Raw genomic sequence first — 25,883 nt, forward strand, 5'->3', positions numbered from 1 at the left:
AATTTTTCTCCCTCTTTTCCCCTCTAGTTTCTGGCTCCTTTGCTTTCAAATGTGTTAACCAGTTTAAAAGCCTTCGATTTCTTTCTAAACATGAGTAGCGCTGGTGTTTTTTTTTAATAGCAAAAAGCAGAATTGTTTGGAAGATCATGGTGCAAATTCCATTAATATCATCAACCTAGACCTTTTTTAAATGAGTTGTAGCCTTCATCCAGACCCGTATCTATTTTACTAAAACCCAAACAACATATAAGTATAGCCCATAATCCACAGTGCCCATTACAGCCATTGTTTTTGCAGCCCAGGACTGCAGGAAGTTGAAACACAGCTGTTTTCTTGACTGGTGTAAGATAACAAATCAAAGTACCGTCAAAGTACCAACAGAAAAGTAACTGATGCAGAAAATAGCAAAGGTTGGATTCTGTTTTGGTTCTAGTAAATCGCGACATTGCTTTGCCAAGGCTACTGCTGTCCAGCAAAACTGGCAAAGTCTGGGCATGCTGTCTGCACAGTGCAGTTAGACACAGAAATTCCCAAGAGGAATTTCAATCCCTCTAGCGGTGGGAGGGTGGAAAATTACTAAGGGAGCCCCTATCTACATCCAGCAAGTTAAATATGAACCTAAATGTGCTTTAACTGTGTAACATCAGCTGCATTTGAAACCCATTCAATCTTCACAGGCTTCCTTTTCCTGACAACAGCTTCCAGCAATTCATCATTTTGTAACTTCCTGACCCAGAAGTTGCATCTGAATCTTTGTGTGTAAGAGCCATGCAGTCTGTGAAACCATACTTTCCTTTTTTTTTACCTTTTCCATATTTGATTCTCTATATCTTGCTATATGCATTCCACAACACAGGACCTTTGTAAGTAATTTACAGATGGTATTACTTCACACCCTCTTTTAGCTTGCATGTATCTCTGATCTTAGAAACCTCTTTTATGTCATTTGTCATAGATGCAGAATAAACTTAGATGCTGTTCTGTCCTTCAGGCAAGAACATTCCTCAAATACCAGCTCTATCTTCCCTGATACCTGAGCCACTCAGTGAAGACTGGGGAAACGTGTGCTAATACAGCAGACTAAGAAATGAAGCGTTTTATGGCAGAAGATGCTTTTCAGTCTGCAAAACCCATACATGATCATTTCACAGATTCATTCCCTTCAGTATATCTCACACAGCTGAGCAGACCATGGCACAAGTAATGGAATTCCATTAGATGTTTATTCAGCATGACCAACAGTTTGGCAAGTTAGCGCTTTCCACCAACACGGGGAGCAGAAACCTTGACTGGTTTCACAATCTTCTGCTTAGGTGCTGCCTTCGTAGGGGCCTGGAGAGAAATAATGAAGTATGAACGAAAAGAAGCTATTTATCTGCAGTCCTAAAAGTCTCTTTGTATGTACTCTTCACAGAAATCAGATCAGACTAGAATTGCAATCTGTAATATTTGGATCACGTTAACAGATGTTTACACACATAATGCTAAGCCAACATATGGTATTAATTAATAAATGATAATGAAACACATGGTAGCATTCATTAATATATTGTTACCAAGTTCCTAGATAGTGAAGATGTCACATTCAGACAAGTTTTTATCTATTAATTATCTCTGATATTAGGTCAGAGAATTGTTTTACTGTAATATTTACTTATTCTGTAAAAAAGATTCATTCTATGCAGCTGTTAAGTTACAAAAATGCTTCCTCAAAACAGGAACAGGAATTTCCAATGAAGTGCTACAGTAGAACGCTGTGTGTCATGTTACAACATGGTGTATTCCATTTTATAATTTCTATTTGCCTATTGCATCTCACCTTTGCAGCAGAAACAGCTGTTTTCTTGGTTGCCTGCTTAGCCTTCTTGGCTTCCTTTGCAGCCCTGTTAATTCACAGAAAAAGTGGAAGTTATCCATGTCTGGCATTCACTGTTTCCTTGTTTCAGCACTGTAAGAGCTTCCCAAGATAAGGAATGGAATGCATTACTGCAGATTTCTCCTCTATATTCACTATCCCCCAAAGGAATTTATAGAGAGACAGCGGAACTGTGAGTGACAAAAGTACAAAGGGAAAAGGCAAGGAGAGATCCTTCTCTGCTCCCACCATCTCTTGCCAAGATTACACAGTATTACATACAAACATACAGATTAAAAGTGAACAAAAAACCCCACAAAAATCTTACAAAACGCAGAGCTCACCTAGAGTTTAAGCTTTTGTATGAAAAGTACTGTATTCTTTGAAAACCTTGGGATAGCTCCACTGATCTGACTTCTCACCTAATAGCTTGTTCCCTCTGTGCCTTTCGTACTTCAGGCTTCTGGTTTCGCTTGGCCATAATCTCAGCTAGAGAGGCACCAGTGATGGCTCTCTGAAACTTCACAGCACGGCGTGTGCGCTTCTTTTGGACCTCTTCCTAAGAGAGCAGGTGACAAACACAGACAATCAGCAATCACAAGACATTAAATACGTGGCTGAAGACAATTACGGAAACAAGCTGCTACTCAAATTGAAGCTATTTAAAACTGTACACTGTAGTAGAATTTTACTCCTCACTTTAGAGAATCCTTCTGTTGGGTACAGGGAAGTTCTGCCCTACCTCCATATGGCCCCTTCTCAAGCCACATCCTGTACTTTTCATACTGTGTTATTACCAACAATCCTTGGTTGGCTCCCCAGCTGTCCAGCTATCAATGTTGGAAACACACATATTAAACCCTGTATCTTCTATGCTTCTATAGCAAAGTATGAAAAAAATATTTTGAAAGAATGTTAGAAATTCAGCCATCTGTAACTCCCAGAAGAAAAAAGGTGGGAAGGATAAACCTTTGATGGTGTCTTCTGAAAGGAGAACACTCCATGCCTATTCATGTGGATCCAGTGCTGGGGAGCAGTGTAAGCCATCATGCATCAACTTTCTTCAACCAAACTGGCAAGAACACTGACCTATTGCACTGATGTAAGCCTTTCTCAAAGCTCCTCCTCTGCTGTGCAAGTTTAAACAAGAGCACTGCGGCATACCTTGTGCTACATGCCTTCATGATTTATCCTTTTCATGCAATGACAGCTACATAGGGAAAGACCTCATGCTAAGCTACAGCCCAAAGTTTTTAAGGAGAGAATATTAGGAGTGTCATCCTTGCCCCTCAAACCCCAAAATCAGCTCCCTATGCTGTCACCATTGAGAAGTTTACAAGACCAAACTTTTAGGAAGTCTGCATATTAAACAGCATTACCCACCTTCCCTAAAGCTAACTTTTAAATGCCATTCCCTACTGTTATTAAGATCTACTGAACATACTGTGGCTCTGAGTGGTCTCTCAAAGAAGTGCTACAACACAATATAATGCTTTTGTTGAAGTGGTGTATAAACTCATGTAACTGCACTCACATTTTCACCATTATTAACCAGTCTTCATCCTGGTAACTTGGGTCATGCTTCTGCTGAACACTGGCACACTGAAGTGACCTCTAACAGACCAGTGACCACATCTTTTGGTCACCAACCTGCAGTGCCATTAGCTGGTATGTACTTACTGACTGTCCCTTCTTGTGCTTACGCCTATACAGAACAGTCCAGTTGATCTGACGAGGGTTTCTCTTGGAAAGGAATGCAGACTCACATTTTGCATTCAAGAACTGAAAAACCTGGGAAGGCAAAAATGTTTTGTGTAAGCTTTGTTTCCGTGAAAGACATTATCACAATTTGCATTAGGTATTCTTTGAGTCAGTGTTTTTCGACATTGATGCTTTTGGAGCTTTTAAACACAGTTCTGACTATTCAAAACTTTAGAAGATAATTCAAGAAATCTCAAATTTTGCATTTTGTTACAGTGGTTGAACCTATGTCTTGCAAGGCATTCTGAAGTATCTTCATTTTTCTGAAGAAAGTTCAAATGACTACTTGCATCCAGTGCTGTGTATTTCAGGCACAGCATGAATAGCTATGTCCAGCATCATGCTTTCCAAGTGTCTGTCCTCAAGCAACAGTGTACTTCCTGTATGTGGGAGTGACTCAAAACCTGGCTTAGGTAATACAGGGAGACCAATGCTCACCTTCTCGGCTAGTCACACTAACCTGTTTGTCTAAATCAACAGGCAGAACGTGCAAGCTGGTTTGATATTAGCTATATAATTCCATTTAAAGTACAAGCTAATTCCCAGGAGTGCTCACAAGGATTCAACCAGTCTATCCCCTGGTCATTTTGCCGGGAATTCCACAGAGAAAGCTGACTGTACTGGAATACTCAAAAGCCAAGTCCTCCTTTCACGGGCAGGGACAATCCTGTCTGCGTATGACATGACAGCTTGAAAGGGTTCTCGACGCTATTTTACCTCAAAGATTTCTACTCAATTAAATTGGAAGGCCAGCTATTGGCTCCAGCGAATCTTAGCATTTGATGCAGGACGTCTAAGCACCATTTTCTACACAACTTCGGTACTCTACACCTGCTGCTTTAAGACTCCCTTTGAAAACTGCATTCTAAAACCCAACCCCAAGCTACATCACAGCACGAATCTCCTGCGAAGCAGCCACGGCACCTGCACGCCGATGCTGTTCTCATACAGCTCGATACGAACGACTCAGGCAGAGGCCACATCAACATTACCGGAGTCTCCGGACAATCCCAAAGGCACGGCCTCCGCTCCCCGCGCACCGCCCGGCCGCTCTCCCGGGCGCAGCGCCCTCCCGTCCGCAGGGCCGGCTCCCGCCGCCGCCTGCGGGGCTCGCCCCGGCCTCACCTTCCCGTCCGTGCGGGCGTAGCGGCGGCCATGGCCTGGGTAGATCTTGTACCCGCTGAAGCTGCACAGCTCGACCCTGCGCGGGAGAGAAGAGTTAGGGGAGGGCGCGGGTGGCCGGGGGAGGCGGCCGGAGCCCCCCGGCGGCCTCCCCGCGGCGGATGGGCCCGGATAGCGGCGGATGGGGCGCTCACTTCATGATGGCGGCGGCTGCGAGGGGCCGGAGAGGGGGAGGGGACGCCGGGAGGCGGTGTCGGGAGCGGCGCGCGGGGCCCGACGGGAGCGGAGCGGGAAGGGCAGGGCCGGGCCGGGCCGGGCAACACCGCCCCGCCCCCGCCGCACCGTGGCAGCTTCGCGGAGCCCTCACCCGGCCGGGTTACCCCGGCGCAGCCCCGGACGCGGGACCCGCCGCTCTAGCCAGCATAAAAGGCGCGGTGCTCCCATAGCGGAGCGGCCTGGCCCATCGGTGCCTGCCGTTCGGTTGCCTGGCGGTGTTGTCAAGCGCAGGGCATGGCGGCAGCCGGTGCTGCAGCCAGGGTGGGGGATGAGGCGGCCGGAGCGGGTAAGGGCAGCCGCGGACAGGTGCCGGGGGCCGGCAGGGCCGCGATGCTGGGGGCTGCGGGTCCCCAAAAGCGCTGTGGCGCTCGGTGGGGCGCGGGGGTTCGGCACTGTGGAGGCGGCAGCGCCACCTCCTCTCGGGGTGCGGGGCCGGCTCAGCCGGTCCGCTGCCCCCGCTCTCAGCCGGCTCCTGAGGGCCCCGCGGGGCTGGAAGCGGCCGGGGCTGTGCGGCGCGAGGGGGGCGGCGCGGGCACCGCTTCCCGCCCTGAGGACTGCCTCGTCTCGGGGCAGGACGGAGCGGCTGTCTATCGTGCTAAAGGGTCCCGCCGCCTTGTAGAACCTTTATAGGCCAGGATTTGAACGATATAGGGCCTGTTTTCCTTAGAGGGGAGGGCTGAGAGGTCTTGGAGACAGCGCCACTTCTGAGGGTGTAGTTCCTTGCTTCCTGCCAAACGAGAAATAAGCGATTTTGAAATATTTTTCTGGGTCCTGAAAGCCTATTAGGAAAATCTCGTTCCCCAGGTATTATATTAATGAGTGTTTATAGAATGGAATCATATTAATTTCGTAGAGTTATACGTGTGGATATAATTCATGCTGTATACTGAATTGCTATGCTTAAGCAAGAAAAGTAAAGCTTGTTGCAAGGAGAAGGACAGACGATGGTGAAAAAGAGACCTATGCTTCTCTGAATCTTGAAGGTGCTCATAAAGGATACCCCCAGACAGGGAGATAACTCCTCTGTGAAAACCTTCCTTTGTCAGCATCATGGAGAAGTGATTGTAGCAAGTCTGGCTGCAGGAATATCTACTTCAACAGCGAAGCAGGTGGATGATGTTGCCATAAAAATACAGGTTCTTTGCAAATAGTTGTGCGTATTATGTAGCAATTGGATCACGGTATACTTGAATACTGGAAATCTATGCGAACCATGTGTAAAGCCACATTCCAAGTGCTCCAGTTTGAATGGGCCTCCTCATGTGCACGAATAAAAGGATTGCTCTTTCACTGTACTGTGGGTCCTTGCCTCTCTCCTAGGTTGGAGGGGCCAGTTGTGAATTTTTGTAACAAACCCTTGGATAAATGAGCAGATGCAAAGTTTGTCTGGTCAATTAAAGTGACCAAGTGGTTGCAGAAATGACTGCTTGAGTGAGAAACAAGTCGTACTTTCTCCCTGAATGTGCAAAGACAGGAGAGTGATGTTTGCTGGCTCTGCCTTGCTGCTCTCCAAAGCTCTTGGGGTGACTGTGGATTTGAAAAAAATTGTGGGAATGTAATAAATGTCATCAGACATCTTTTTTAGAAGTTCATGTTCTCTAGCTGACAAAACAGTACACAAAGAAATGTTTGTCTCCATCCATAGTGTAACTAAACCCTAAAAACCTATAAACGGTAATATTAATATGTGCATCATATTAGGGTGAGATCACTATTTGAGATATGTTGCTGAAAAAAGGAAGCATTATTTATTGAACAGATATTAAGAGATCGAGAAGCACTACAGTGATGTTTGTACATCAAATATACAGCAGAGGCTCAATGTATGAAAATTATGATTATCAGGTGTCACTTTGGGTACCCAGTGATTCAAGCTCCCTGTAGAAGGCATATGTTTGCCTTTTAACTTTATGTTGTGACCGTTTCTGTGTGGAACATTTGAATTGTGTGTTACATTAAGTAAATGGTAGGCTAGCCCATTTACAGTTTGTTCCTGCCAATGCCCCCAGTACTGTAGTATGGCTGCATGGATGGCTTCTTAGTTTAGATAGAATGCTTACACATAGTTGACAAGCTGCTTAAAACTTAATTTCTCTGAAGAATTAAAAAATTTAGGTTCTTCTGAAATTTGGGGTTTTCAGGATCACACCTTTAAATTTAGGTACCAGAATTCTGCTGCATCTCACTTCAAAGGATCTGTTGTGACTTTCCCAGAATTCTGCCAGAGTTTTTAATTGGAACAGTGTCTGGTATGTATATTTTCCAGTAACTGGATCAGTTACTCTTAAAGTGTTTGAGCTCAAGTCATTTGCTTGAAGTTGTTCTTTTCCAGTTTTACATGGAAAAGAAAATTAATCAATTTTTCCAAATTATCTGCATATATTATAAGACAATTTTTTTTGTCTTACGTTGCTTTTCCAGTACATGTTCTCATATATAAACTCTGTGGTGCTTTTTTTGTTGTTTTTTCTCCTTTTTTTTCTAAGGCTCGGTAGTCAACTGCTCAGGTCAAGGATTGCAAAAACTGGGTCCAACCTTGCCCTGTGATGCTGATACTCAGACTCTGATTCTGGACAAAAATCAGATAATTAAATTGGAACACTTGGAGAAATGCAGGAATCTGATGCAGGTCAGTGTTACTTGATTTGAAATTATTATCAAATAATGGTGATATGATGTTAGAATCTTCTGCCTTCAGGCCATATTATGTAGTGAAGTAAGCTGGCAGTTACTGTTTTCACAGGAAAATAAATGATGGCTGACTAAAGTAGAAGGCTTTGCTTTCAGTGGAGGGGGCTGTAACTAAAAATGAGCTAAATAAATCCTAATGGGAGAGGGACATCATAAGGACACTTAGAAAAGTCACTGATAACTCAAATTTTGACACTACTTAGCTTTTGAGTACCTGGGCTTTGTAACCTTAAAAATAACTTAATATTTTCACTGAAAGTTCTTCCAGATAGACTTGAAGCTGCCTGATAAACTTCTACAGACCAGCTACACTGAGTTGGGAGAGGTGGGGTTTGTTGCTACAACAGACCTTCACCACACTGCCAGCTTGGTGATCATGTTACTGAAGTGTGTGTCTAGTCTGGATTTACCCTTTAAAAAGTTTGTGGTTTACAGTCCTATTAGCACAGAACCTGTTTGAGAATTGTGTGAAATACATTTTGTCCTTTGCCATATTGACAGTAAGTGCAATTTTACACCAGGAATGGGTCAACAATTTGCACAATGAATTGGCAATTCTGATATTAAAACCTAATTTTCATATGACACAATTTCTCATTCTTTTTCCTTTATTTAGCTGTTGCCAGGAGAATTTCCTCTTATGTTTTGAAATGAACTGTGATGACTCATGTTCTTTGATCAGTAATTTATTTCCTGGCTCTTGCAGGTTTTTTGTCCATGTCATTTACATGAAAATGAAATATGTAGATTGAACAAGTATCTGTTGGAGTAGATTTTTAACTATTAGAAATAAAATCTTTCTCTATCTGCATAGTTAAAACTGTTTATTTTGTGTGTCCGTCTGCAGCTCTCTGTAGCCAACAACCGTTTGGTGCGAATGATGGGTGTAGCAAAACTGACTAAGCTCCGAGTGCTCAACTTGCCTCATAATAGTATTGGGTACATGGAAGGGCTGAAGGATTTGGTGCACCTGGAATGGCTGAATTTGGCAGGAAATAACATTAAGGTAAAGTGTTTAGTCTGTTGCATTTACCAGAATCTTGTGTTATTGAATTTGGAAAATGCTGCAAAGAAATCTGAATATGTTTTGATTGGAACAACAGTGTTAATGTTTTGTGTCTGCTGGCTTGTGAAATAGAAGATGGCAGCTTTTGGAGTAGAGTTGTTTAGGAAAAAATAAAAGGTTTGATATCAAAATGAAATGAAAGTAAGGAAATAGTCTCTAAAATAAGAAAAATAATTATTATCTTTAAAATACAACTGTATTAAAACATAGTTTTTACTTTGTGTTACTTAGCTAGTGGGTTTTTTTATCTTTCAAAATAGTTTATAATTATTGATACCTGGTTTTATTTAGTAGCTAAAAAAGAGTTACTGTGAGTAACTGATTTCTTTATTCTTGTAGGCCATCGAACAAGTCAATTCCTGTCTGTCTCTTCAGCATCTTGATCTGTCAGACAATAACATAGCTCAATTAGGCGATCTCTCCAAGCTTACCTCACTAAAGGTAGATGTTCTATCTCTGTTTTTATTTCATTCCATACACAAAGAAATTTGATTTGAAAATTGCTGCCTTTAGACATTCACTCTTTGAACATTAGCTCTTAGAGCATTTTAATTCATTAACAGTAATTTCTAGAGGGAAGCATGTAAATATTCTCTTCCTTGTTTTGAAGTTGCAGGTGCTGAGGCAGTGATTTTTCTATAGCCACTCTAATGATTTTGATAAAGATATGATGGTGATATCTTCTTCATAGGTCTTTATTCTCTTATCTCCTATCATGAATCAAAACAAAACATGCTTCTAACTCTTCCAACATGCACTCTGTAGAGAAAAACGTTTCCAAATGCATTTTTTGTAACTGTGACGAGAAAGTCTTGCTTATACTTTTGCAATGTATTTTTGTCAGGTAGTGCCTGAAAAAGAAATCTGTGGGTTTTGATCAAACATTCATTTCATCATGTGTTCATCATGTGTTTTTATTTTATAGACTCTGTTGCTACATGGAAATATTATAACTTCACTTCGTGCTGCCCCTGCTTGCCTACCTCAGAGTTTGACTATTTTTTCTTTGGCAGAAAATGAAATCAGAGATTTAAATGAGGTAAGATATAGAAGATAGATCACCTTGTCTTTAGGTAGACTGAAAGAAGGAAGTTGAACAATTTTTTTGAGGTTGTAACTGAAAATGGGCTCTCTTCTTTGAAACAACCCAACTTTTAATAGTTTAATTGTTTATATGTAATAACCATATTTGCATTAGCTGCACGAGCTAGTGGTATCCTTTAAAATTTAGTCTGGAAAGAAATTTGCCTTTTTTCTGTTATGTTTTTGTTATTCAAGGATGTTACTTTTAGGCCTAACCTTTTGTATTTGTCTGCAAGTTGAAAGCTGAGCTGATTAAATGCTTCACACAGGTTCTGCAGCTGCTGGGAGTAGAACAGAGGTTTGAATTGCACTTGTTGCCACTGACCTATTTTTCAAACACTGTGTAAGAGAAACAAATAATCTGCCTTTGACTTTTGTCTTTATTGTTTTGTTTGTTTGCTTTATTACAAGTAGCAGCCAAAACTCTTGGTTGGGATTTCATGTCAGAAGAAAATTTTTTGGTAATTTCTCATCCCATTCCCAAATTTTAAGAGAAGGTAATACTTTCCAAGGACTAATAGCATTTACAGAAGAATTAATGGGAAATGGCAGTAACTGATAGAAGGTCCTTTGTAGTCTTTTGTGTTCAAAAATTGAATGTGATTTTTTATTTATTTGTCATTCTGTTGTTTTGCATGAGCTGTCCAGCTGTAGTTAGGAGAAATGTGGAATGTTTTGTTCAGTTAACAAATGTATCTTGTTTTCTCAAGGTTTCTTTCCTGGCCTCTCTTCACCAATTGGAACAGCTGTCAGTTATGAACAATCCTTGTGTGATGGCTACACCTTCTCTCCCTGGCTTTGACTACAGGCCTTATATTGTCAGCTGGTGTCTGAACCTTAAAGTTCTTGATGGATATGTGATTTCTCAAAAGGAAAGGTGACATAATAGTATTATTAAATCTCTAAAATTACTACATGAAGTTTGGCTAAGCTAAAATTGCTTTAGCTAAATTTTTCATCTGTTACAAATAGAATTATTATTTAGTTTGCTTAGATAGAAGTATTAAGTTAAGCTTTCGTTTTGTTCCTCAAATCACATGAACTACTACCACAGTTTTGCTTTGTAGAAGTGTTTATCAGTGGTCTGGTACCTTTTCTTTACAGCCTTTGACTTCGCAGATTGTGACAATCAGCAGGAGTTAAAGCTGTTGTCTTGGGGGAAGCTCAAACTTATATAAGCATGATTTGTGTGTGCATTTCTAGATTTGGCTTTTTTTTTTTTTTTTTTGTTATCAATTAGTTAAACACAATTTTTCTCAAATCATTTGTTACTGTATCACTGTGCTCATTATATCACTATGGTATCTGTATGACAAAGTTCTTGACATCCGAACGGTCCAAGCATAAGTATTATCCATTGTAAGCACATTCCAGTCCAGGACACTAACATATTCTAGGACATTAATGTCCTTTTCCCCCTGTTACTAAAATAGAAAGATGCCACTTTTTTGGTCAAAGGTAAACCAGTTCTTTTTCTCTTTCACCATAACATACTATGACTTTCCAAGAGAGTTGCCTGTTGGAATTCTAGACTTTTTTTTTTCATGACTAATGGGATGTTCCATTTCAACTGTATGTACATGTACTTGTATATATACAACTGTATATACATGTATTTGTATAATACATGTAGATGTATTAAATGTAGATGTATTAAATATTCTCAGGCAGAAATTAATTTGAAAAACAGACTTGTTGAATACTTTTTAGCAATATTTGCTCTCTGTGTCTGTTTTGCATATTTTTATGAACTTCTCTGTTTCTGTGAAAGCTTTGCTGATGAGTTAATTGAGACAAATGTGTTTTCAGTGCGCAAAGACTACACACAAAGCAGAGACTGCACAGTTTTGGACAAGTGGGTGGAGTTGGTTTTTTTTTTTTTTTTTGCTTCATTGATGCTTAAATGAATGTACACATTATTCATTGTTCTGTTAATGACATTGCCAGTTTCCCTGGGCATTGCACACATTCCAAATTTTGCTTAGATTTGTAGATTAGCTCTTCAGTACCCATTAGAAGAACTGTAGTGAAAACAGAGTTACTGTTTCTATGCTGTTTATTAAAGGTGCCATTTATTAAGCCATTTCCCCCCTTCCTAACAGTTTGAAAGCAGAATGGCTCTACAGTCAAGGGAAAGGAAGGTCATTTCGACCTGGGCAGCATGTTCAACTAGCTCAGTACTTGGCTACTGTTTGTCCTCTCACGTCTGCATATGGACTCCAGACTGAAGAGGATGCCAAACTGGAAAAAATACTGAGTAAGCAAAGGTGAGAACTTAGTTTCTTTCTTAGAGAATGTAATTGAGAACATAATTATAAATCTGATGTGTTAGATGTAGTAAGATGTCATTTTAAGTATTTCAAAGTAACAGTGAGGGCTGGAGATGCAAAGTGTCATGGAGGTACAGGATGTGTCCTAGATGGGAATGAGAGGCAAGGCAGCAGCAGCAGGAGTGTTTTCCTGCTTTCTGGGCCATCTAGGGGAAAATTCCTTCATATTTTTCAGTCTGTGCTTTGTAGGACACTGAAAGTAATTTGTGTTAGAACTGATTAAAATAAACTATGCACTGGGATTTTTTTTATTGCCACACAAAAAAAAAAAAGATGAAAACTTCAAAAAGGAGCTTAGTTTTTGTTCTAATTGTAAACGAGGACTATTGTGGTGCATTGGTGTATCAGCCACTTTTTTATTGTTGAGATGTTCTTTCTTGGTTTAAAATTGTCCTTTGAGGGACACTGTTCCTAGTGATGTGTTTGTACATCTGTATCTGGCATCTGAGGTCAGTCAGCAGAGACCTCAGGAGAGCCTGCTGGTTCTGCCAGCTGTAGCTGTGTTGCTAAGGTCTGTGCAAATAGATGAGTAAAGTTATCATGGTGTGTTTTTTGTCCATGTAAAGATGAACTAATTTTGGTTAGAAGGCAGAAAACAAAGCAATGTAGGTTGTTCTCTTCCCCAGGAACTATTTACAAACTTTTTCTTGCAGTAAGAGCAGAAAATTCAGCTCCCAGGAGCAGGCTACCTAAGTGGCATAGTGTGGTTAAAAATCTGAGCAACAAAAGTGTTGTAGTTAGCAGAAGGGTATCTCATCAAAAAGACCAGAAACTTGGGAGCATCTGGGAGTAGTTACTGCCCACTTTGCAAGTGTAGATTGGTCTTGGGAGGAAATTATAGAAATGTTGTAGCTGTTTCTGAGGAGAAGGTGCAGTCAAGGCATCTTGACCTTGGAATCTCTAGCTAAGTGCTCTAGCATTCACATGTTTCTGGGGAAAATTCAGGAAGTTGTTCTGCTAAATATAATTCTTCAAAAATTAAACATCCCTCAACAACCAAGCCAAAAAAAAAAAAAACACCACCCTAGCAGAAAAAGCAATCCCCTCAAATCGTCACCTGCATGCATATATGATTTATAGGACAGTTTGTCCTCTGTCTCCTGAGCATCTAATTTAGCTGGGCTGAAACAACCTGTGTGTCCTCTGAATTTGTAAAGGATGATTTCTTTTTTTTCTGTGAAAATATTTGTTGATTTCTACTAGGATATCAAGCTGTTAGTAACGGGAGTAGCAGGACCTATTCCTTGATTCACTCACTTTGAAATGCAAAAGATACTCCCACCATTCCTCAAACTCCTCTTAACCTACACACATAATGTATTCCACATTAGACACTTAAAATATCTGCATGCTTTCTTTGTGTGTAGAAATCACCTCATGCTTTTCAGTCTATAGTCAGAATTGCTTGTTGGTTTTTTTTCTCGTTTTTCTTTGGTGTTTTTTTGTTTTGTTTTAGTTTGGTTTCCTTGTTTGTTTTGGTTTTTTTGTTTTTTTTTTTTTTTTGGTACATGTATGAAGAAAGAGGGGATGGAGGAAGAGGAGCAGGAAAAGACTGCAATTTCCTGCTTTGTGAGTAGTCCTGTTAGTGCCTTCTGCATATAGGAGTCTGCATAACTAGCCTCTCCTTTAGAATGTTTTGATCACTTTTTTTCTTTTGAAATAGTTCATAGTTTCTTTTAGGTGTTTTTTGTACAAAAGAAAGTTTAAAAGGAACATAAAATCTGTTGTTGGCACTCTGTGCTTAGACTCCACCAGAGGCAGTTGATGCATGAAAGCCAAAATGAGGAGCCACCTACATCTTCTGCTCCCAGCAAAACAGTGCCAGTTGCTCATGAGCACAGTGGCCTGGCCCAGCCATCACATATGGTTCTTGAAAAGGGTAAGTAGCTTATCTACACCTGTGGTCTAACCTGTGGAAATAAATATTTTTCTTTTGAACATAGGTAACTTTGTGAAAGGAATTTCAGAACAAGGCCCTGTTATTATTTTATTTTACTGATCTTTGATTTTCTCAACTGAAGTTATAGTTTGCTTCTAAAAAAAATCCAGTCCATGCTTATTTGTGTCTTGAAATGCTAGTAGACTGGTTAGGTGAAAAACCCAATCCAAGAAACTAACGAGTTACTACTTTGACTTTTGCATTTTATACAAGTTTATTCTCCAAGGAAGTGCAGTTTGTGCAATTTCCTGTACCCAGTATTTGCCAAGTTTGGGTGTTACTGTGGTACATATTGTCCTGATACAGAAATGATGCTCATCATTACTAACATGTTAGATCATCTTACCCACCCAGGTGCTAACTGTCAAAACCAAACTGGGAATCCCTAGGAATTAAACAAACTATTAGTATTATTGAAATACTCTAACACTATAATGTGGCTTTCTGCCTATTTAGAACCTGTCATCCAGAGGAATTCTTGGGTTGGACCGAGTGCAAACAATGATCATTCCTATGCAGTAAAGAACTCTTTTCTTCATGAAAGAAGCTTTCCCAAGGAGCTACACCTCGAAGATGTACAGACAGATGAAGACAAACTAAACAGCAGCCTTTTATCCTCAGAGTCGACTTTCATGCCAGTTGCTTCAGGATTGTCTCCAGTGTCTCCTGCTTCAGACCTCAAGCTACATGGAATCAGTTTGGGCCTAGAAGATGATGATGATACAGTGATTAAAGGTGTGAGAGATAATAATAGTAGGCAAACTATTAACAAGCAAGAAGCTTTGCCTGTTACAGGAGAGCACCCTAATAGAGCAGCAGGAAGTGTGGAAAGGCAAGAGAGTATCAAAGAGATCCTGCAGGTGCCTGCTTCTGATCCAGTAACAGCTGCCCTGGCTGCAAAGACTGGCAACTCTTTAGGGGCCTCTGAAGGCCAAGTTCTGCACAGTCACCCCAGCATTTCGTTAGGTGCTGAATCAGGAGTAAAAACTCATTGTCCTGACCAGATGACAGAAGAAAGGTCTGGTTCACTGGCTGTGCAAGGTGCAGCACCAGCTGATCAAGGTGCAGCTGAACTGCAAAGGATGACTGAAGCAGCTACCAAGCTTCAAGCTTCCTGGAGAGGCTTTTACACGAGGAACCACCATCCTCGAGCAAAGGAAGTGCGGAATGAAATTCGACTACACAGAATGCAGGAGCACATCATTTGCTTAACAGCTGAAATAGAAAAGTAAGTTGAGGTCATGCTGTGTATTTGCAAGTCTGTCTGAATATAACCATCATTCCAGAGTATTTCAGAACAGATATATATGGTATAACTACTCACAGTAGAACCTAGCATCAGAAACATAAAACTGATTGCATTACAGGATCACTTCCTGTATGGTAAGCACAGTTTTGCACATAGCTATTCATACTCTCAAAGTGCCTTCTATAAGTGGATTGGGTTAGAACACATTTTTCTATTCCTCTTTTAGTAGGACTTGCATATTTCAAAATAGAAATTGCTGTGTGGGATTTTTTAAAATTTGTCTCCTCACAATTAGAGTCTATAAATCAAGTGTCTATATTGAGAGCCATCATTCTGTTGCTGTGAAAAGAAGAATTTCCTCTACCTTGTAAGATCCAATTTTAAAATGTGATTCTGTCTTTGGTTCTGTTTTAACTTTGGATCCTGTGTGAATCCATGTTTGGAGAAGATCATGGTCAAAGTTCCTCAATTTGTAAGGCAAAAATTCTGGATTTATTTAATATCTTTCTGAGTCAGCCTGTATCTATTAGTCTGACAAGCTCTTTTTCTTCACTATCACAAGTGACAAAAGTTCTGTAAATCAAGTTGAGTGCTCAGTGAACTCCAGGAACTCCCAGTGCTTACACATCATACTCCAATCCATACATCAGTGGGACAGCATAATTTGAAATGAAGAAGGGGAGGAGGTGGTGGTAGTTGTGCAGGAAAAAATAAGAGATTGGGTTCACTTTAGAATAAGACACATTATTGCCAAACCAACAAATGTGCTGCAGTAAAAGGAAGCAGAATTTCAATGTAACTGAAAAAGAAACTTGAAAGCAGCTGGGTATTTATGGCAAGCCAGACTGCAGTAATTTCTTAATGTTAGGCTCTGTTGTATCTTTCAAAAGTGCTGTTATATAAGTAGGCATTTTTGTGTGTTCTTGTTGCTCTTGTTTCCGAAATGTTGCTTATTTAAGCTGCATAAATTTTGGATGTGTGCTCTTGCAGACTGAGAAAAGAAAGAGAGGAAGATAAAATGCAGAGGCTTGTACAGGAGGAAGCTATCAAATTTCTTTGGAACCAGGTAAGTAATTTTAGTCCTCTTGTTTTTCTGCTTAAATATGAATTTGGAATTCGAATTTGAATCTGCCTATATGTGAATTTGCATTATTTCTTACTGTAGATCCTGCAGAGACAGTCAATATGGTTCAGTTTTTCCAATGATTTGAGTGGTTTAATAGAATCTTATTGATGTGTTGTCTGCTATACTGATACTGTGGGGGGAAATAACCCTCAGAACATCAGTACAAGAACACTGGTTTTATTACTAAAGGCTAAATTGTGGCCTGGTGTAAGAAGGAAGACAAAATGCAAGAAAAGCTAAATAAACATAAGCAGGACTGTGGAGAATGATGTTACTGTAAATGCCCATGGCAAGTGAAATGATACCAAGCTGTGTTGCTTGTGAGCAACTCATTTTTGAGGCAGGAAAGTTGTTAATACACCTTTTAATAAGCTTTTCTTCCAAAAATAAGGCTGTTTTCTTAAAAACAGATAATTCCTTTCTGGTTTTAAGAACAGATTTCTTTTTCTTCAGGTAGTTGAATTGGGAGCTTATGTGCTCTGTCAGTGTTTGGCATGTAGGTTTAAAAGCCATGATTTTAGTGAGAAGAACAAAATTTCCCTAATGATATAGGAAACCTTTTGTTTTTCACTTGATCTTGGATTTTATATTAGAGCTTGGTTGTTGAATGCAAGAAATCCACTAGAAATCAAAATACATCTAGCTGCATTTCATAATGAATTTTTCTCTATACAGGTTAAATCCCTTCAACAATGGCAGCTTTCAGTGATGCAGAATTTAGGTGGTGCTGGGATCCATTCAGCCAATACTTTATATACATCCAAACCACCTCTTAAGTCATCTGCAGTGGAGCAAGAAACCCCACCAGCTGTTAGTTCTGCTTTGTTAGTTCCAGCTAGTGAGGATGATCTTCAGGAAAGGTCCTTGTTGCAGTTCCCAGATTCTGGCTTTCATTCTTCTGCAGCTGATCAGACTCATGCCAGTGACCTGTGTAGCTCTGAAAAGAGCTCAGCTGAAGGAACTGAGAGCTCCCTTTCAATGGAAACCATCAAACAATGTGGCAATTGTGGTTTTTCAGCATGTTGTTCAGAAGAGGATGGCCCTGGGGAGTGTGGGCAAAGTAAAGAGAGCTCTAGTAATGAGCAGGACAACGGACTGATAGAACAGTATTTAAAATCTGTTCAGCAGCTGGAAGAGGCTGATGAAGACACAGATTGCAATGAGGAAATGGAGGGCAGCTGTCTACAGATCCCTGTGTCAGCAGAAAGCCAAGATTCTTCCTCTGACACTGTCTCTGTAGAGCTCCCTCAAGACACATCTTCCCCTGTCCGAGGTGAAATCTGTCAGACACCACCAGAAAGCTACAAACTGAATTCAGGAATAGTAGAAGGGAAGCAAACAGACTGTGATTCTTCGTTTCAGATGCTGCATGTTGGAATAGCTGTATAATAGGATTACTTCCACAAAGGACTAGGGATTCAATTTCACCTTCTCTTTTTTTTCCTGTTTATACAAAACTTATTTTTCATGTGTTTGTTTCAGATTTTGGCTCATGTTATCAATTTATGTTGTAATTACTATTTTATTGATGTTGCTGAGGATTGACACTAACTATGCTAACCTGAAATCAGCAAAGTTCTCAGTGACAATCATTATGCACTTTATTTTCAAACATAAAACTGGTATCCTAATAACTGGCCTCCATTAAATTAATTCTGAAGATTGGGTGATGGTGGTGGTAATGTTTCCTGTAAATTCACTTTGGTGAATGTGTTAATAATTATTTGTTTGGGTTTTTTTTCCTGCAAAGAAAGATTAAGTTCTTATTTTGCAAAGAGAAGCAAACAATGTGGGAAGAAATGGAGTCAATACAGGCAGTATATCCTGTCATAGGTAGGATGCAGCCTCCTGAGAAAGCTGAAAAGTTGCTTTTCAGGCTTCTTTTGACTTAAACAAATTAACTTGGTCAGCGTATCAAAGATGCATTCCAGAAAACCAGTGTCCAAGTCAGCGACTATTTTGTAAATTACTTGAAGCTGCTGGTGGGGAATTAGATCATTTACATACAAACACTGAGACAAAGACTTACAGGAGAGAGACCTCAGGAAGCTTCAAACAAGCCTTGACCTTTGTTTGCCCTGGGGTTGAATTTCCCTGCCTTCTCAGGTAAGACTCAAAATGGAACCAGTAGCAGCCAGGACTTACTAAGAATTTCAGAAGGGCATGTGATTTGGGAACATCATTTCCAGGACTCCCCTGCTGGGTTACAGCAGTAGACTTGGCGGTGTATGTTTTGCTCCACTAGGATGCTAATGTCCATGTGGGATTTGGACCTGCATGGCTTTCAAGATGTTAGTGAGTTTGATGGATCACAACTACTTCTATCTACAGGTATAAATACTAAAAGCAAATGCTATGACTTAACTGTTTCCTGATATCTCTGTTGGGTTTTTGGTTGGTTTTTTTTCCCCTGTATGTCCAGTAGCTGACATTTTAGTTAGACCTGGATAAAAAGTTGTATTTCTTTCCTGTTAACAAATATGCTGAGATACCTAGGCTATGCCTTCCACTTAAACACTGGGAAAGCAGCAGGGTTTCTATCTTACCTAGCCATGGCTATGTTGGGTTTTTTAATAGAAAATGATCAGGGATCTTACTATACTTCAACAGTGACAAGAGAAATCCATTTTGCCATGTGATTTGTGATGGCCGCTAGTGAAATAAAAGTTGGTGTTGTGATTTACAGGGATCAGTGGCATTTGTTGATGCTGCATTTTGCGACATGTACTGGAAGCCCAGTGTTGCAGTAGTTTGCTAATGTTTACTTCTCAGTTACAAAGACACATGTTTATTGTAATTCTCTGGATCCACAGGTTAACTTCTGGTGCTATGGTGTCATGAAAACCAACTAGCACTCTTAACTCATTCATGGCCATATTACCATGTAAAATAATTTTGGTTTTGTGAAAGCTTTGGTTGCATGTCTGCTTTGGTTCCAAGTTGAAATTTACCACTACTCAGGAGTTTAGGATGAGGCCAGTATCTGCTTGAGACCTCAAAATAGCCTTTATTTAGAACATCAGTGATGTATTGGACTTGTACCAGCCATGTTCCCAGTAGTGAAGTGTACCTTGGAAGAATAAAGCTTGCCTCTGTGTATAGAGTAACTGTCATCTTTTTTTCTCCCACCTCAAAAAAGTTCTAGGGCACCAGCTTCTCCAAAGAGCTGTTTCTGCAGTCAGGCTGACCTTTGACTGTGCCTTGCATATATGGGAGCATTAAAGAAAACCTGTAACAGCAGAGGTGGTAGGTTCTTAATGTGCTGTCTTTCTAACTGAATGTAGTCACAGCACATTTGTAGCATGACCATATTCATAATCTGATCTTGCAGATTATGCTTGGGTATTGAAAATGGTACAGGTGCATTAATGTATCACAATATTTGATTACCTGGGCAAAGCAGTGTGTAGTCCACAGGATCATACCTTTGTCCTCTGAAGGTGCTGAATTTGGCTTTAAATCTGCCATGCTTGGGGATCTGCAGTTCATAGGACTTAGCTCTTTGAATGTCAAGATGTTATATAAAACCCCCAAACTTCAAAGAAACTTCTTTGCATATTGAGAAAAGAATTATTTCAGTGTTTGAAACAGTTCTGGATCTTGCACTCTGGAGGCAGTGGTCAGGTGTAAGTTCTCTTTCTTGACAGAGTGCTATATTGCAAGACCTAGAAGAAACTAGACCACTGCCTGGATAACAATGTTTCTCTTACTGGAGACACTGAGGGGAGCATATGTATTTTGCTGGTTTGGATTCTCACTTTTGCTGCACAGTTAGAAGTGAAACAACTTTAATTTTGGAGTTGTCAGAGTGGGGGAAACTTGGTGCAAGTAATTTTTTTCTGGAAGCCTTAGATGTTTCTTGATATTTCCTTTTGTTATTAGAACTTGCAAGCGCAAAGACAAGGCAACTTAATTTAACTAATGCAGAGGTCAGCTGTTATCCTTATTAATGTGTAACCTATATATACAAAAATGTTTTTATGCAGGTAGAGCGAAGCATGTACTGATAAATATTCAGCTTTATCTTGCTTTTTTTGGGAAACAGTGAAATACTAGAATTTTTTTTTCTAATATTCTGAAAAGTATCTTGCATATGTAGAAGATAAGTTGCCTAAATATAGAGAAATCAAAGAAGGGTAAAGTTTGGGATTAGTTTTTACAGGATTAAATGTAATTAGTTTGTATATACAGAAAATATTTTCATCCTGACCATTAAAATACATACAGGGAAAGGCATAAGGAGGGATACAGTGGAAAAATAAGGAATAAAACTGGATGTATACTTAAAATTGTCTTTCAGCGCTATTTTGAGCTCTCAAAGAATCATGATGTGGAAGTATCATAGTTTAATATATGGCTTAGCATTTACTCATCTTTTAGTAAAATACCTTAATCTAGGTATGTAATAGTCTTTTAGTTGGATAGGAATGCACAGTTTTTCTTTGGTGGTGATGGAAATTTCATAAAGAAATTGGAAGGCCTAAAATAGATCTGAAACTTTACGGTGTTAATATTGTATTCTTTCCTTCTGAAAGGCTTCATATTCAGCAGAAGAATGTACTGTGTAGAAGAAATGCTTATCTCTTGTGATTTGTTGTGGGCTGATCCTCCAGTGTTAGTGGGAGAGATCACTTTATTTGCCAGGTAATGTTGCCAGTTCTGCCGTGAGTACAGTTCAAATGCTTCTTTAATTTGCTTCAGAAAAATCATATAAACATAGCTCAGACTATTTAAACTGCACCACAGAAGTAGTTTTGCCCCAAATGAGGTAGCTGGCACATGAAAGCTATTTTCACTAGTCTGTGGCAGAAATTACTCTTTTGCCTCTTTTTCTGAAGGCTGGGACAAGTGGTTCTATATACCATAAAGCAAGAAGGCATTAAGACTGCAAATTTTATTTTGCTGCTTCTAAACCACAAATGTTCTTCAGCAAATACTTGAGAAAATCCTTGCTAAACTAAATTGCAGAAGCCTAACAGTTGTTGATAGTTAAGTTTCTTAGACAACCATAGGTTCCACTATTTGCATGCAGCAGTTTAAATGCACTTAGCAGCTAGTCTCTATATTAAGATGTTGGGTTTTTTTCTGAATAATGTTTGTATTTGAGCTTGCAAACTGTTCCTGGTTTTTTTTATGAATTTGTATATATTGTCTGAAGAATTGCAATTTTTGTTTCTACTTGTTGCAGGTTATCTGATGAACAAAAATGGAATATATGTTCTTTTGAGATTACCTGGGTAATTTTTACTGCACTTGATGTTCTAGCGTGTCTCTAGATACACTTTTTCCTGAGAGGATAAAATGGTAGCAGTTAGGGGAGACTGACTGAATGACAGTAAAATGTAAAAACCAGTCAGTTCCCCTGCTAGTGGAAAAGACACTTCCTTTTGTTTTCATCTCCTGTTGTATTAACTTCCCCCCTTTCCCCCTTGAGGACTGTGCCACCCAAATAAGTATGCATCAAATATCCATAAAGTCTTTGAAAATGTCTTCTTTTAATAGTTGTACTTCTTTTTTTTCCCAGATTGGCTTTCTAGGACAAGTTGCTGAGGAACACTTGCTTTCTATATGCCTACCAAAAAGTTGGTCTATTTCTAAATGTTTTCTTTGTCAGTAATGGAAAAAGCACAGAATCCCTTTCTTGCAAGAACATAAACAGTATTTATCAGGAAAGGATGTTTTATCTCTTGGAAAGTGTCATGCCAGATTTCATTGTGCAAGAGCTCTCAGTAAGAATCTTTTTTTCTGGCTTCATTACGTTTATAAGTATATGGGCCAAATTAATTTTAGCATAATTCTACTGAAGTAATTTTTTTTGAGACTTTCACAGTGGTATTCTACCTCTAAACTAGAATTTGAGAAGAATTGGGTATTGGTTTGTCTTTCTATTTCTTGCTGTTTTCTGTGAACAATGGTGGGTGGTTAAATTGATACAGTTAATATATTTTCTATAAGTGCTTACATTTTGGATTTAATGTTTCTTAAGTATTTTGTTTGTATTGCTGAGTTTTGAATTTTAAATAAATGATTTGTACATTTATTGAAAATTTTATGGTGTACCTTATATTGACTCTTATGACTATAGCCATAAATTTTACAATTGGAGAGCTCTTCTGGACATGGGAAGCTCAGGAATAGAAAGCAAGTGATGACAAGATAAGCGTTGGCATTCTTTACTTGGCCCAACTGAGACATCTGATGGCCACTGTTCCAGTGCCTAGGACAGTAAGAGTATAGTAGGGTACATGAAATGAGTTCACCAATGACTCTGAAGTTGATTTTTTGTGATTTGCAGCCCTTTGTTTCTATTGTTGGCCCTCTCTCGTGTTCTTAATTACCTGCTGTGTTTAAATTAAAAGATGTGGCAGTATTCTGTACAGAGTTTTCTAGAAAGAGAATTAAGACTGAAGAGCTTATCAAGAGAAACACAATTGCAACGTGTGGTGTTGCCTCTCTTGGTTTGGTCAGATACCTGCTCTCTTTAATAAATGAAGACTAATTAAACATCTTTTAGTCTTTAACAAAAAGAAACAGTTGAGGAGTTCAGACATACATGGAAGTCATGTTTAACTGCAACACAGTTCTCTGAAAGGCAAAAAGAATACAACAATAACAAAACTGAAACAACAAATCTAACTTTGTTTTCACCCAATTTGTAACACATGGAGGTTAGTGGACATTTTAAACTCTTCACTATGTGTTTCTACTTCATTACACCAAAGAAAAGATTTTTTTTTTTTTTTTTTTTTTTTTAAGTGGGACTCTCTGCACTTCTGTGAAGGTATTTACTCTTAGGCTGGTGAGGCACTGGAACAGGTTGCCCAGAGAAATGGATACCACATCCCTGGAAGTGTTCAAGGCCAGGTTGGATGGGGCATTGAGCAATCTGGTCTGGCTTCCTGCCATGGGCAGGAATGCCTCTGCCCATGGTAAGGGAGTTGGAACTAGATGATCTTTAAGCTCCATTCCACCTCATTCTAGGACTCTATTTAAAAATCTATTTAAAATCTATTAAAAAATCTATGTAAAAATCAATTTTAAAAATCTATTTAAAAAATAGGCATAGCTAAAGTAACTCCAGGTCTGAAAAGAGAAGAGCAGTGCCCTTTTCTTTTAAAAGCCTTAAAGCTGTACCAGTAAGTTTAGGTGCTGTGTGTTGTAGGGATAGTAACCCCATAGTATTTCGGGGACTCAGGTTGAAGTTCACTCTTGTCCCTGGTTTTTATTCATATTTGTAATAAGATCAGACCTTAAAATCTTTGGCTAGATTTGGAAAATAAAGGGATGGCGAGGATGGGCCCATTTTGTTCAAATGGAAATAGTTACTTTTAATTTTATGGGCTGAAATCCTTACCTATGCTAGGATTTATTGGGCACCTCAGCCCATTTGTTTGTGGGGTGGTGTGAGAAGCAGGAAAGCTCTTGGGTCTGTAAGCACTGCTCAGCAGTACCTAAAACAGTCCTATGTTATCAACACTGTTTCCAGCACAAATCAAACACAGACCTACCATAGCCACTGTGAAGAAAATTACCTGTCTTCCATCCAAAACCAGTATAGCTGCTCTTTCTGATATGTGGAAGATGATAATTACCAAGGGAAGGAATATCAGAAAATTGTGCTCAGGATGTCCAAATCAAATGAGTTGCCTCTGACTTCTAAGATGCTTTAAATTGTGAAAATTGAGAAGCCAGTGATCATAAACGATGCTCTGGACAACATAAAATCTGACACATTGTGTTTGAAGTGTTCATGTGTTGGACTGAAAGCCATAAACCCTTAGAAAAGCCTAAATAATTCTCAGAAAATGTACTGCTGAGAGGAGCAGCAGTCTACCAGTCAGGGATGTTTGCTTAGCATTGTGCTAAACTGCATTCAAGCAACAGCCTTTGGGAAATCTTTTCCTATCCATTGTTACACAAGCTGAAGTTATCCAGTCCCTTGAGTATTAGCAACATGTTTTCTACTGTGGGAAGTGCATGGAAGATGTGCTGATAAGCTTACTACTGCTTATGCCTTAGAGTCTGTGGGACCTGGGGAGAAACAGCAGACACTGAGAAACTCTACAACCAGAATCACTTTTCTTCTTTCCATCAGTAGTTCCTACAGCCCCTTCAACCTGAAGTTTTGGGCAAATGCATGTGGTATTGGAGCCCATGTTTTCAAGACTGGCTCTTCAGCTGTCTTGTACTGATGAGCTCTCCAGGAGAGAGATGCACTTGTCCTCATTGCAGCTTGCTCATTCCCAAGCTCAGTAGCTTTACAGCAGATTGGCTTTCCTATTGGTCTCTGATTATTTGGCTTTACTCACAGATACTAAAATTTTTAAGCATGTGAACTAGGTATTATTTTACTAGTAGGACAGATAAGCTACCTTTATCTCACCTGCTTTCTCATATTCCTAGCTGCCTGATGCTTTCCTTCCTTTGGTGTAGCAGTGTCAGTGTTAAACTGGAAGGATCTATTCTGGACAGCCTATGGCTGAGATGGCTGTGGCCATGTCCATTGTCTGGTGGAGAAATAGAAAGGAAGACCAGGAAGAGTTTATCTTAGTCCCAAAGGTGAGAAGAGCTACCTGGAAGAAATGGAAACCTGTGTTCCTTCCTGCCTGTCCCTGGAGTGGGAATGCAGTTTCATGGAAAGGCTGATGGTGCCTATAGGAAAGCTTCTCTGCAAGCTTTTGGAAAAGGACTTGAGGAAACTGCAAGAGGATTCTTCTAGCAAAAATGTTATCCCTTTAAAGCATTAGAGGATGTGAAAACCATCTGTATGGCACCAGGTTAGCAAGTTTTTCCAATGGTTAAATAGACCTTATTGTTGCTATGCCTGAAACCAGGGGCCATGCTGAACTTGTGTACAAGATGAGAGTGAAACTCACTGTTCTAAGGACCGCAGAAGAACAAGACCCAGATGATTGTGGAAGGGAAAAAAGATTGGAGAAGTGTTACAAGGGTAATGTAGCAAAAGGAGACAGATCAAAGGTGTCTATAGAAAGGGAACAGTGTGAGTTGTGCTCTTTGCAGGCTGTCCAATGCATTGTTTGTTAAATCTCACCATACTTCAGCACAAAAGCATGTTTCAGTTTGTCTCAGGGAACAAACCAAAACATTCCTCAATACTTGCCTATAATCAAGAATGGGTTCAGTAGTCCCATATGTATTATCAAAAATACTGTGTTTTATTGATTATTTTTTGTGGGTAAGAGAGAGAAGGACAATGGGGCCAAGGGCCCAGCATAGCTTCATCTTACTGCATATAATTCTGGGAAAAAATAAGGAAAGACTGATTATTTTTCATTATCCAGCTTTCTGTACTCAAATCAAAATAACTGGCAAGTGCTTCTGGTGTGATAAACAAGGAGGGATGTAAGGTGAGCAACAGCTGCTA

General features: G+C 39.7%; 2 protein-coding genes across 8 annotated transcripts; one reads left to right on the plus strand and one right to left on the minus strand.

Annotated features, from left to right (window-relative positions):
- Positions 1-1,204: 1,204 nt before the first annotated feature.
- RPL24 (ribosomal protein L24) lies at positions 1,205-5,040 on the minus strand. The gene is made up of 6 exons (XM_053970447.1): positions 4,933-5,040; positions 4,742-4,817; positions 3,536-3,646; positions 2,278-2,414; positions 1,820-1,883; positions 1,205-1,332 (listed from the first exon to the last, which is right to left on the minus strand). The coding sequence occupies exons 1-6, from the start codon at positions 4,935-4,937 to the stop codon at positions 1,252-1,254; spliced, it is 474 nt and encodes a 157-aa protein (XP_053826422.1). The 5' UTR covers positions 4,938-5,040; the 3' UTR covers positions 1,205-1,251.
- A 94-nt stretch (positions 5,041-5,134) lies between these two features.
- Positions 5,135-22,548, plus strand: CEP97 (centrosomal protein 97). Of its 7 annotated transcripts, none has more exons than XR_008435723.1 (12): positions 5,135-5,300; positions 7,501-7,643; positions 8,553-8,711; positions 9,111-9,212; positions 9,697-9,810; positions 10,565-10,731; positions 11,957-12,121; positions 13,930-14,063; positions 14,580-15,351; positions 16,363-16,438; positions 17,174-21,142; positions 21,687-22,548. XR_008435723.1 is itself a non-coding variant. In XM_053970442.1 (11 exons), the coding sequence occupies exons 1-11, from the start codon at positions 5,249-5,251 to the stop codon at positions 17,885-17,887; spliced, it is 2,598 nt and encodes an 865-aa protein (XP_053826417.1). In that variant the 5' UTR covers positions 5,135-5,248; the 3' UTR covers positions 17,888-22,548. The 7 variants fall into 7 exon arrangements, 1 of the variants encoding a protein (XP_053826417.1); XR_008435718.1 differs by having other exon boundaries at positions 17,174-18,829; positions 19,638-22,548; XR_008435720.1 differs by having other exon boundaries at positions 17,174-18,829; positions 21,034-22,548.
- The last annotated feature ends 3,335 nt before the right edge of the window (positions 22,549-25,883 follow it).

The sequence above is a fragment of the Vidua macroura genome, chromosome 2 (genome assembly GCF_024509145.1).
Source record: "Vidua macroura isolate BioBank_ID:100142 chromosome 2, ASM2450914v1, whole genome shotgun sequence".
NCBI classification, from domain to species: Eukaryota; Metazoa; Chordata; class Aves; order Passeriformes; family Viduidae; genus Vidua; species Vidua macroura.